This window comes from Populus euphratica, unplaced genomic scaffold (assembly GCF_000495115.2).
Source record: "Populus euphratica unplaced genomic scaffold, PopEup_1.0 scaffold41.1, whole genome shotgun sequence".
NCBI classification, from domain to species: Eukaryota; Viridiplantae; Streptophyta; class Magnoliopsida; order Malpighiales; family Salicaceae; genus Populus; species Populus euphratica.
The window spans coordinates 682449-696410 of NW_011499868.1; the positions used below are offsets into that span (position 1 = coordinate 682449).

Sequence of the window (13962 nt, forward strand, 5' to 3'; positions counted from 1 at the left end):
ATTGGTGAGAATAATGCAATGTTAAAAAAAAAATTAAGTTAGTTGTCCCAGAATAATATGATAAGGAAAGAAGACAAAAACAAAAAAGAAGAAATAGTTCTTGTAAGTACCAAAACTCCAATTATAACTCTATTTATATTATAAAAAAAAATCAACAATATAAACTTAATGGTATCAAAACAATTATTAGTATGTAACACTTTTTATCCAAAAACAAATGAATAATTAAGTGATGAGTGGGAAGAGAAAAAAAATAAAGAAAGAAATGATTATACAAATACAACAAAAATTCAATTATTATATTATCGTTATTATTGAAAATTATTAATAATAACCGAAGTAAGTGGTACGCGATATATAATTTACTTATATATGAATGTAGAATGTGGTCCAGTATAGTTATTTTTGATGATTTTTTAAAATATTATTAATTTTTTTAATTTAAATTTTTTTAATAATATTATTAATATTGTAATTGAAATTTTTATATTATTCTAAATTTATTTTTTCAATCTTTACTTTAATTTCTTTAAAATGATATTTCTTTTAGTAGTGATAAGCACCGAACTCAATTTTTTTTTAAAATAAAATATGCTAGTTTGTCAAATGTTTTTTAAAAAACAGTGCTAATAATAATAATAAAAAAAAATACCTAAAACTTTTCTTGTGGTACAGTCCAACTCTGCAACCCAATTATGATCCGACCTCTATTATTGGTGATTGCCATTGCCATAACTTCGATCTTATCGCTAAGGGCTACTACGTACTCTGTAGAAATGCAAGAAAATACAATCGGAGAAGTCGTCCTCGGCTCAAATAAAGAATGCAGAAAAGGGAAAGATAAAAATACAGTGCTGGTGCATGTGAATTTGAGAGCTCTAGTAGTGAAATCATTTTTATACGCAAGCATAGAAATTTGAAACTCAAAAGTGAACAGTTACATACTGTGGCTTCCATGCAATTCCCGGAAATCGAGAAGCAAGAAATAATCAGTTCAGGGAATAGTTAACTTGACAAAGCTTCTTTGTTGAATTCCATGGCTAATTGCATTGTAGAGGTCACCATTGGCTCATGGATTCCTTGCTTGTGGGTGACTCTGTCCTATATAAACCTCAGCAAACGAATCATATCCTTGCAGTATTTGAATAATGCACAGCATGGTTCTGAATTGTTCTGTTGCAGGATTCACAATGCCTCGAGGACTGTCATGAGTGTCTAGAACAGTTGGTGTCATCAAATGAAAGATGAGACTGGGTCACCTTCTCTTGCTCTTCAAGTTAAAAACTCATTGATCATTTTGTAAGTTTTACCATCTCATTTATTTCCTGTTTCATGCAATTATGACAACAGTACACATTTCTGCATGCAGTTTTGTCCATCATTGACATTGAAGACCGAGCTTCATTGTCTTGTTATGAAAAAGCTACAAGTAGCATGTAAGATTTCACAAATTTACCAGACAGGACAGGACCTATACAAGCCTGCAATCTTTCAGCATGTTTTTCTCATTAAAAATCTTACCAACCCTGATGACATAAAAAATAAAACTTAACGGTAGTTCAAAATTTAAAATCACTCGAAAGAGTAGATTTCGTATACAGAAACAAAATTTGTGTAGGCCCTGACAGGGTAAGGAAAGCAACATCTTAATACAACAAAACCACAAGATACATCCAAGCTAATATCATTCATTGGCAGCAAGATGCGTTGGTCCATGTCTAATTTCTACGACACAGATACTAATCTGTTTCACAAAGCTCACCCTTCCTGGTTCGCATCTACTAATCAAATTTTGAAGGTGCATCTGTTTTAATTGTGTTACCAGGCAATAAATGTAAAATAGTGGATAGGAAAATGTACGTAAGACCAAGTTTTACTTCAAAGAGAGAAACTACGGTTCAAATTTTCAGCTTTAGCGACCTTAAACATTTAGTGCATCATATACTGAATAACTTAAGCCCCCATTACATAAATCAGGAAGCAAAGTGTCCCTGAATTTTTGGCCACATATCTACACCATGGCAGCACAACAAATAAAAAGAACCAACCATCATTGATGGCTGATCCTCACCCTCCATTAGAGTAATGCCTCGTGCAAGATTATATCCTGTCATCATTGCCTCGGGAGAATCACTTGCCCTGAGCCTTAACACCTTAATTCCCCGAGTAATATGGAGAAGCATAGTTCCTTGCTATAAAATGTCATCAGCTCCTTCGCATGTCTTTGCCAGAAAATTCTCCACCTCCAAAAGAAGCCGCTGCTGCAGCCACATCAAGACCACCACCAATAGATGTAATGAGAGCCGATAGACCACCACTAGGGCTCCCACCAGCTGCCATCCCCAGTCCAAGAAAATCAAGAGTGGCATGCTTCGGACCAAATACAGAAGGAGTCCCCATCATCAATTCCTTCAATCCAGAACCTCCATCACAAGGCAGGCCCAGTCCAAGCCCGGCAGTAACTGAGGCATTCTCAGGCTCCATTTGCCTATGACCCCATTGCATATTGTCTGGCTGGGCAGAAGATGAAGAAGATGACACAATTCCAAGCCCACGAAGCAACGATGCATTTGTAGCAGCAGCCCCCATTTGAGCAGCTTTCTGTAACAGTGCAGTTGCAGACATAGCTGGTTGTGGCGGGGGTGCATATTGCCTACGTTCCTGCCCTGCAGTGCCGAATATCGATGACCCGTGATTGGTGGAGAGACACAAAGAAATTGGTTCAGTTGGGGATGGAGTAAGGTCTGTTGGGCGATCGGGATGGGCCATGGCATGAATTAGATCAGTAAATGCAGTAGTCTGAGGAGCCTGCAAGCTTCCTGAAGCAGTTGAGGAAGCAAATAAACTAGCAAACACACTACTGGTGCTGCTGCCGTTGCTGCTTGAGCTAGTGCTACTGCTGAAGTTTCCATTGAACCCTGCAGTTACAGTGGCTGGAGCCGGAGCCGGAGCCGGTGCTGGTGCTTCTTCTATAATTTGTGCGGGATCATCTGATAACTCTACATAATGCAAAATTGAAAAGATTAAAAGGAAAAAGAGGAGACATGAAAAGAGGGCACTTATCAGACAGACATGGAAAGTTGATCTTTTCTTTATGAAGAACTTTAAAAGAAAAGGCATAGAGTCAATAACAGTAGCCTTTATCTAAACTAAACCCAAATCTCTTTCCCTTTTAGCTTTTGAATCACTTAAGAGTCCCTTGCCAAAGATTGCACAAACTGAATCTCAAAATATTTTTCAAGACCTTATTTTTCTGGCTTTCTTAGCTCTACAAATCTATTCAATGCCATTTAACTTACAATAACAACAAACATCAGTAACAGACAAAAAACTACTAAACTCCAAGATCAAAAGAGAGACAGAGAGGTAACAACAAACAACAAAGATTTTTTCTTGTTTGATTAAGACAAAAATCACAACCGACAAAATTGAAGAAGAATGTTTGAAAGTTTCCAAATTTAGTTCCAAAGTGTTTTTACCTGGACTCTGAATTGCCAGAACTGGAGATGATATCATCCCAGTTGACTGAGCTAGTCCTGGTGGCGCCTGGCCCTGACCCGAACCAAAATCAGGAGCCACTGGTGGGGGTAATGGTGCTGGCGGTGGAGATGAATCAACTTGAACTTTCGGGTCAGATTCCTGATTTGGTTTTGGATTTGGGTTCGGAGTCTGAGTTTGAGCTCTAGCACTCTCCTCCGCCAAGGCATCACAAAATGCTCTGTGTGTAATAAAGCTATCCCTCCTTCAAAAAACAACCAAAACAAACACAACTTCAAAATCCAAACAAACCCACAAAAGGTCACATAAATATATAAAAAATTGGATGCTAATATTACCTTGAAAACAGAGTACCACAATCACATTTATACTCTCTAGTACCACAAATCTTTGAGTGAGCCTTCCAATCAGACTGAACAGCATACTTCTTCGAACATTTATCGCATTTCCACTTCTTTTCCCCATGTTTTCTGCAAAAATGCTTCTTTATTCCTGTAAGATCGCCAAGAGCTCTTGATGGATCATGGTGTACACAAGTTGGTTCTGGACATACATAAACTCTCTTCTTCACTTCTTTACTTGATCTTTGCCTTAATTTCCATGGTAAATTATGTCCTCGTCGATGAAGTTGCAAGTTTTGGTCTCTTTGAAACCCTTTGTTGCATATTTCACATACAAATCGATTTGTAGCTAAAAGGGTCTTTGGCGATAAGGCTATCACCTCTGCTTCGGGATCTGCAAGAAATTAAAAAAAAAACAATTAACTTTAACTAACCAAAAACTAAATAAGTTTCAAATTTTATTAATATTCACTGATTCTTTACCTGGCATTCCAGGGAGGTTGCGTTTTTTCTTAGCAGTGGCGGCAGACTTGGACGGTGGTTGTTGTTGTGGTGGTGGTGGTGGTGGTGGTTGGTTACCAGATGAAGAGACACTAGCTTCACCAGAAGCTGTAGATGAATTATCTAAATCAACAGGCATGATTCCTATTTGAAATACCCCCCAAAAAAATAAATGAAACCAGAATCTATATCATTTATAACTTCTAAGAATTTGAAAGAAAGACAAACGTTTCTCTTTTACTCGCTATTTTCTAGGGTTTGGCTTTTCTTTCTCTCTCTCGGCAACCAGTCAATGGAACTCTTTTTTCTTGTTGGGTGTTTTTAAAACCTACCTAACAGCTCTGATGACTAATGACACTCCTCTGACCAAAACCTCACATTAACCAAAGAACTCAATGATTAAACCCAGAGAGATGACCCTGTAAAAAAGCTTACTACAACTTTCACATCAGAACTTGATTTTAAAAAGGAAAAACCACAAAAACCAAAGCAACCGATCACCGGCCGGGTTGATGATCTATGATCTAATGATCAAAATTGAATCTTGAACGCGGATAACTAATGAAAATCAGAAGTGAAAGGTGTTTTAAGGCTGCTATAACTAGAAAGGGAAAGAAACAGAGAGAGACTTCGTGTGAAAGCTTGAGAGAGAGAGAGAGAGAGAGAGAGAGTTTGGAGATGACAAAGTCTTTGGTCTTCGCTTCTTTACTTCTCAGAGATGAGAAAAGGGTTTTCATAAAAAGAAACCAATAAAAAACACATGGGTTAAGTGAGTTTAGTTAGTGTTTACTAATCACAAGGTTAAATTAGTTATTTAATTAACTCTTTTCTTTTTCTATCCACCCTTACATTAATTTTCACATGTATTCAACTTTAACCTTTGTTAGTTTTTTTTAAAATTCAACTTTAACCTTTGTTAGTTTTTTTTTTTTAAAAAAATAGAATTGATCTAGATAATAAAGATAAAAGAAATATGTTTATTATATAATTTTAGTTTTTAAAAAATCAAAATTAACTTCAAAACTATTTTAAAAAATTATTTTATATTTTCATCTTTATAATCAAACTCTTTTTATCGATTTATATTTATTTTTTATTACAATATATCAACCAAATATTATATAAATAACTAACGAAAGTAAAGTTATAACTAAACAATTTATGATAATCACAAAACATCTATATCATTTATTGAAATTAGATGAAATTTTACTAAAACAAAGCTCATGAGTTACTTAAATCTTCTATTTCCATAATTTTTTATAATAAATAATAAATTTGACCATAAATTTATTAATAATAATTGAGCCCCAATGATAATTACAATATTAATATTAATAAGCTGTAAAGAGTAAATTTGAAAGCTAGATTTGTATCCATTCAAAATTATTAAAACAAATATCATGAAAATAATTTTTTTTTTTAAAAACTAACATAATACGTAACTAGTAAGGCTTCTATTGATGCTGCCTCGCTGTCCAAGTTTACTACAGGAGGAGGATTTACCGCGGATTTGTCGTTTTGTGAAGTGTTCGAATTCCTTTTGTGATTGTTACAGGACAAAGTGTGGAAGGGGTCGAGAGAAGTTGTCGTGTAGCAAGAAATCGTTTGTTTTTAAAATTTTTATTTTTAAAAAATTAATTTTATATATTTTTAAATTGTTTTGATATATTAAATAAATTTTAAAAAGAAAAAACACTTTTTTAATATATTTTTAAATAAAAATATTTTTTTAAAAACAACTCTGAAAAAAACTTTTTAAAAAACATCTATTACGAGATACTGACCATACTTTAAGGTTTTATTAAAAGTCAAAGGATCCCTTTCCTTGATTTTAAATTTTTGTATTCTGGCCAACAGATATTTGACACGTGGTTTGATAACTGAAACTGGCATGTTTTATTGGAAACTCCTTTTTGCACTCTGATTTTTCCGGTTTTTTTACTGTGTTTTATAGCCTCGTGAATAGAGAACAGTGCCCCAGAAAGGAGCATGCGGTGGATTACACGTTACAGGTTTAACAAGACACGTGGCCTGTTTTTGGCTTTTTTTTTTAATTGTTGGCCATTGAGTTTTCTTTTCTTTTCGCGTTTTTTTAAGGAAAGCTAATTATCTACTTGGTATTGGGATTTATAGTATTTTTTTAATTAAAATTATAGGTTTTTTATTCTTTTTATTATTACATTAAAATAATTAAATACTTTTTAAGTAAAAAATAAAAGCTATTTTATAAACAAACACTTTGTACTTGTGAATCTGAAGAAACAAAGGCAAGATGAGAAGACCATAAACTAATAGGGTAGAGTGAGGGTACAGTACACGCATAGAAAAACTCAGATGGTGAAATAGAGAGTCCCGCAATTTTCTTTCAATCTTCCTAGCAGATTTTTTTTTTTTTTAGGGTGTTGTTATGGTTATTTTTTAATTAATTTTTATGTTAAAATATATATTATTAATTTTTTTATTTTTTAAAAAATATTTTTAATATTAGTATATCAAAATAATTTAAAAATATTAAAATATTTTAATTTAAAGTAAATAAAAAATAAATTTTTTTAAAAACACTTTTAAAATACAAAAATAAAAATCCTAAAATAGATCATAAATAACATCAACTGATATTGAAAAACAACATAAAATATCACCCATTAATTTAATTTTTTTTTACAGACAATGACATCAACCTTTCTCATAAATAATAATCTTTCCTCAACTTCTCTTCTTAGTATATAACAACCTTTCTCACTGATTCCTGTAAACATTAACCCTTTTCATCAATAATGCAGCAAGACATAATAATTAACTTATTTTATAAACACTTGCAGGAAAAACAATTATTCTTAATGATTATTTCTTACAACTTTACGCTCTATGAAGTAAGCTCATGTGACTTAGTTATATAAATACCTTAATTACTTAATTACTAGGTAAACATGCAGAACAACTCAAGGTTATGGAATATAAGTCCATGATATTTATTTTTTTAAGCTCTAACTCTTTTTATTATACTTTTTTTCTTACAGATTACTAATTTAAATATTGAAATATTTTCTATTCAGACAAAGAACTTAGTTTTACAAGAGAGCAAGTAAAAACTAGTCTAAACACTTCAACCAAGGACACAATCATTAAAAAACCGAAATCAATTCAAGGTTTTTATCACTTCATCACATGCATTTAAGTTCCGTACAGCAAGTATATAAGTTTTAATTTAAATAAATAGGAAGGCTTGTATTCTTACAATCTTAACTAGGATGCTTGAGGGTGCCAAGCATTACGTATTTAACATCGTTGGACTTTTTGATGCATATTTCACTTTCAAATAATTGAATCACAAGCTAAACTCTTCAAATATAAAATGTTGCTTCCGTGACATGTTACACTATGTTTTTAATAAAACTGGATCTAAGAGTTAATTTGATCAAAGACTCGAGTCGTGTAAAAATAATTAATTTTGAGTTAATATAAATTAATTTAACCTTTAATTTTTTTTCTTTAAAAAGAATCATATAATAATATTATTTTAATTAAAAAATAATTTTTTTATTAATTTAGTATAGAACCAAGTCAACGTGTCTCCGTGTTAGCTCATCAGGGCAGGTCTCAGTGCTAGGCTCACATGTTACTTTACAGTTTCAAGATTTGTAAGATGTAATTAGATACCAGCTTTTTTAACGTTAATATTCAAGGATATAGCCTAATTCAAACAAACGTATACAACCATTATGTGATACTCATAAAATACTAGATTGAAAATAGATTGATTGACACAATCTTCATCGATATGCATAAAATCTCTGCATCAAAATCCTTTATACTACCTTGAGAAATTAATTAATCGGAAACAAGAGGAACGATACTATACCTCATGATGACAGACACTGATTATGCTTGGTTTACAGGGCAAAAGCAAAAGTAAAAATTTATGATAATAGATTAAGTGACTTGAGTGTACATGATGGGAACTTTCACGGTTGATCTTCACAAAATAAACAGAAATGCCTGTAACCTGTGCATGAAATGGTACTTTAATTAGATTTCCAATAGTGATGCCATGATTAAAACACAAACACATGTAATAACTAGTGTACATAATGATTAATTTGTCTGAGAAGCTTGGAACACAACATCATTTATACCGAGGTATAGATATGTTCTGTGTGTTTTCGCTTTTGTATCTTCGAGCCTCTTTCTTTGGAAATGCAACAAACTCTTTAATTTTTTTAAAAAATCAATTATTTTTATATATTTTGAATTATTCTATATTAATTTTTAAAATAATTTTTAAAATATAAACAAAACTATACTTCCAATCAGACTGCTGCTATCACCATCTCAAGAAAGTTCATCAAGAACATCAAGTGTCTGTTTGCATTTCGAGGTACCCGGGCACCAATACCACGACCCCATGTAAAATCTACTGCTAGTTTTAAATTATATTTTAAAGAATATGTCCTCGCCATCTTTTAATAAACCTGTTTAATTAATAGTTGGAACTAAAAAATCCCTCATAAAGTTATATTAGAATAATGAACTTGGAAAGCTCAACATGGTGTTCTTTGGATTTTAGAAAGAGCCTCTCCCATTGTCTGAAATGATGGGAAAAAATCTTAGATTGGCATGGATTGTTTTTTATATGTCTTGATAAGTAACTCCATTTTCAGGCCTCTGGTCATCTTTCTTCGAGAAATTAAGAGAACAGGATACTTTCGTTCTTGGAGTTATTTTTCTTAACATGTGTAGTTATTTATCTTTATTCATTTAAAAAAATATTTGGCCCCGGTCTTGGATCCTGAATTTCTTTTCTTCATCGCACGAATACCATTTACACAATTTGCAATGGTTGCCTTTCCACCTTAACGCCCCCACAATAACATTTGTTTGTTTTTGTGGTCAATCAGTATTTTTTAAATGTTTTTATCTAGGTATCTTTTCTGTGATTTTATGATTTTAAATTGTTTTGATGTGTTAATGTTAAAAATAATTTTTTAAAAATAAAAAAAAAATATTTTAATATATTTTTAAATAATTTTTTAAAAAAAACAATTAATACTATAATTCCTACATTGATTAGAATTCAAATGAAAATTTTCTAATTAAAAATATTTTTTTTTAATATTTAAAAATAAACCGCTGCAAAACAAGGTTTATGAAATCATATGTTTAGTATGATATTATATGAATTTTTTGTTTGAAAATATATAAATATAATTTTATTTTAATTTTTTTAATATTAATAAATTAAAACCATAAAAATATTAAAAAATCATTAATTTAATATTTTTTTCAAATTAAACACGCTAAATAAACTTAAATGCATTTATAAACCCAAGAACTGATACCTTTGCATTACGTGGCAGTGCCAACAATAAGGCGGGTTCATGTGATCTCACATTATACTGTGGATCATGAGATCTTACATGGTGCTGGGGATCATGGATCCATAGACAGAGACTCAACTAGTGATGGAGTCGGCGGGTTGTAGCAAAATCCCATGTGTAAAGGAGTTTGGAAAAAATAAGAAAAGATGTTACAATCTTGGATTTACAACTCAGCATCCAACATATTAAATGTGTATTTGGAACAGTGTTTCAACTGAAATTTTTAAAAATGTTTTTTTGCCTTGAAGTTAATTTATTTTTTAAAATTAATTTAATATGATAATATAAAAAATTATTATTATTGTTATCGCAGACACCCTTTTAAATCCATTTTTTTCTCAATCATGCTAAAAGACTTTTAATTATTCATTACATCTAGAATAATCCTACTTTCTCAAGTAAAAACAGGATGATAGGAGTACAAGTTTCAAATATCTAACAATTTCCTGTAACGTGAAAACTTAAGAAGATGTGAGGATAATTTAAGTTGCTTTTATTTAATTTAAGTTGCTTTGATTTTATGTGTTTGGTGGAGTGTATATTTATTTAATTTTAATTAATTTTATTTTTTTATATAGTTAAAAAATTATATCATTAAACTTTATAAAATTTGTTAACTTGTTCATAAATTTGCTTACTTGATTTGGTTCACAGATTTAACGAATTTAATTTTTTTTTGGTATTTTTATCTTATTAAGTATTTTTTCAGTGGAAAATTCAGTTTTATAATTATTTTTTTATAAGATTGTCGTTGACTTAAATAAACACCTTGATATTGATTTGATGTTCGTTTTTCTAATTTTTTATTTTTATTATTATATAATTAAATAAAAAATAATTTATAAAATAAAAATTATAATTTCAGTAGAGTTTATAATTCAATTCATATATTTGACATACTAGTCTAAATTACCTGATTCACAAATTCAATTAATATATTTACCGACTAAATATGTTTGTTTTTAATCTTTGAAGTGTTTTAATTTTTTTTATTATATCCTTTAATATTAAATTAGTTAAAAAATAAGCTATATAATTAACCTGTATTTATTTTTTATAGGGATAATTATCTTGAGTAAGTATTTATTTTTAAATTGATATTTAATTTTATCATATAATTAAATAAAAATTACAAGAAAAAGTTTTTTTTTATATACTCATGAAGGGATAGAGATTGCACATTCATTAAATATGTAAATCTAATCTCGAATAACTTACAAACTAATTTAAAAATACTCTTGATATAAAACTAAAAGAAAAGAAAAGGAGAGAAAAGAGTACAATGTTAGGCCAAATGTCGAACTTTATGAACGTTGAACAAGTCATCCTTTTGGACGCGAAAGTTACATGACTGGCATGGTTCATTCATGCCTTTTTATCCCAAACTAAAATAAATAAATAAACAAAGTTCAAATTATGTCAATTGCACGCATTATATGGCTGCTTAATGTGAACAACCAGCTCGAGTGCTTGGATTACAATTCCAATATTCCATTGAACACAATCAATGCCCTTGTAAAAAAGTAACCTTTACACTCCAACTAGTTAAAGAGCTGGTAACTGGACTCTTTTATTTTTTATTTTTTTGCCGTGCATCTAATTATCAAGGCAAGAGCTGGTTGCTAGCTGGGCCCATCTGTGGATAAAACTTGACGTGCTTGGCGTGCACGGATAATTCCTGCTTGGGGCACGTTTTTAACTGTGGTTACCTATGGTAATTTAAAAAAAAAATATTTTTAAGGTTAGTATATCAAAGAAATTAAAAAATATAAAAACTAATTTAAATAATTTTTAACTAAAAAAATTTAAATATGCTGAATTTAATTACGTGTAGACAATGAGCATAGGGTATAGCGACGAGATAGGATTTTGTCTCGAGATATGAGCTTAAACTAGTATAAGAAGATAAAATATATGTTCTAGTGAGTGAGCAAGAATAGAGATTAGACTTTGAGAGTATATATAATCCTATTCCAACCCTATGATTTTCCTTTCCCTGTAAGCAAAAGACGATAAGGTTGAGGTTTAGAGAGGAGGTGGAGGCGTTGAACTACGGATACAACCAAAAAGCCGGCATGTTTTTTCTGCTTGCTCCATCATCGCTTGCATTGACTTGGCATTTAGCATGCCTTTCCCTTTCTTCTTCTTCTTTTTTTGTTCTGAGTTCAAACTCTCCATTATTTTTAGGCTGTTTTATGGGCCCTCCATCTTTTTTCAGACGGCAATGGCCTGATGCTTTCTTTATTCACTTTTATTTCTTCTTTCCGGCATTCTTGACAAGCGATAAGGACCTCTGGTCTTCTTTTCCCTGCTGTAGGAAGACCCTAAGGGCTCTATTCGAGAAAAAAAATGGTGTTGGAGCTATTTTGTACCCAAAAATAGATGGGCAGAAGCACGTAACTTCTTGGAAACTTGTTGGATTAAATCACGCAAACGTATATTGTTATAATAGTGGTGTGGTTCTTTATTCAGTGCAGGCGGTGGATGCCTCTACGCTAATGCATTGAATATCGCTGCATGGAGAATTAATCTGAATTTTTCAAATTGTGCTCTCAATCTATGGCTTGATGTTGCCTACAGCGCAAGATTCAGGAGATGGAGCCCTTCTTGAAAAGAGCAATGAGATATTCGGGACTTGCTTTTGGCGTGTTCAATTTCTTCCAAGAGAGTATTTTTTACTTGTGTCCCTAAAGAGAGAATATTTATCAGATTCCAAGTTTAATCGTAAGAAAAATCTGTCAAAAAATAAATAAATAAAAGTTTCATCTTAAAAAAAACTTTACCTCACATGCCGAGTTATTAAATCCAGAATTATTAAATCCAATTTAAGGTTAACTTGACTAAAAAACTAGTTCATGAATTTTATAAATCAATCTAAAAAACTACTAAAAAACTAGTTCATGAATTTTATAAGTCAATCTAAAAAACTTTAAAAAATTAAATTTTTAATATTTTATATAAAAAAATCCATGTAAATATAGATTATGTATATTATAAATAATAAAATTTTAAAAAATAATTTAAATTTTTTTATCCCTTAAACTTTTAAGTTGAAATATTTAAACAAATTTTTTTTCTCAAGAACATAGAATATATATACTAATAAATTTTAAATCTCACATTAAAAAAACATAACTTTTTTAATGGGAATATATAATAAATTTTAAATCTCACATTAAAAAAACGTAACTTTTTTAATGGGAATATGTAATATATATACAAAAGGATTTCGAATCCCATGTTAAAAGGATATTATATTATTTTTTAAGTTAAAGTATTTAAACCAAAAAAATTTCATTCCACATTAAAAAAATATAATTTTTTTCTTAAAAATATAGAGTATATATACTGACAAATTTCAAATTTCACTTTGAAAAAACATAACTTTTTTCATAGGAATATAGAATATATATACAAAAGAGTTTCAAATCCTATATTAATTATCATTTTAAGTTGAAGAATTTAAACATATACTATGTTATCATTTTAAGTTGAAGAATTTAAACCAAAAGGGTTTTTATTCTATATTGAAAAAATATGATTTTCTTCCTAAAAATATAGAGTATAGATACTAATAGATTTTAAATTTCACATTAAAAAATATAACTTTTTTCATGTGAATATGAAGTATATAGGTGAAAGGGATTCAAATTTTACATTAAAAAAATATTATATTATCATTTTAAGTTGAAAGATTTAAATTAATTTTTTTTTATTTTATATTAAAAAAACATAATTTTTTTTCTTGAAAAGATAAAATAGATATATTAATAAATTTCAAATCCCACATTTAAAAAAAAAGATTTTTTTTTTATTTTATATTAAAAAAACATATTTTTTTTTTTTTAAATAGAATAAATATATTAAAAAACTTCAAATCTCATATTTAAAAAAAAAAGTTTTATCTCAGTTTGCCCGAGTTATAAATCAACTTACAGGTTATCCAAAAAAAAGAGCCTTATCTCAAAAAAAAGAGTCTTATCTCAGTTTGCCCGAGTTATAAATCAACTTACAGGTTATCCAAGTTTAATTGGTTATTATCTTACCAAGGTTTTTATTAAACCCGAATTAATTTAGCTATTTAGCCGACCTAGTTTCGGATCGATCTCTAAGCTGGATTAGGTCTAATATCAATGATGTAGAGTGAATAGAGGGCGTCGATGATGACAATGACCATATATTCCTTCTGGAAATGTTTCAAATCACTCTGATGATGGAAACAGGATTTTCTTCGCAAAACA

The 13962-nt window shown here is 30.1% G+C and overlaps 1 protein-coding gene across 1 annotated transcript; it reads right to left on the reverse strand.

Annotated features, from left to right (window-relative positions):
- Positions 1-1565: 1565 nt before the first annotated feature.
- LOC105126544 (zinc finger protein NUTCRACKER-like) lies at positions 1566-5059 on the reverse strand. The gene is made up of 4 exons (XM_011027431.1): positions 4323-5059; positions 3837-4233; positions 3480-3742; positions 1566-2999 (listed from the first exon to the last, which is right to left on the reverse strand). The coding sequence occupies exons 1-4, from the start codon at positions 4477-4479 to the stop codon at positions 2206-2208; spliced, it is 1611 nt and encodes a 536-aa protein (XP_011025733.1). The 5' UTR covers positions 4480-5059; the 3' UTR covers positions 1566-2205.
- Between the last annotated feature and the right edge of the window lie 8903 nt (positions 5060-13962).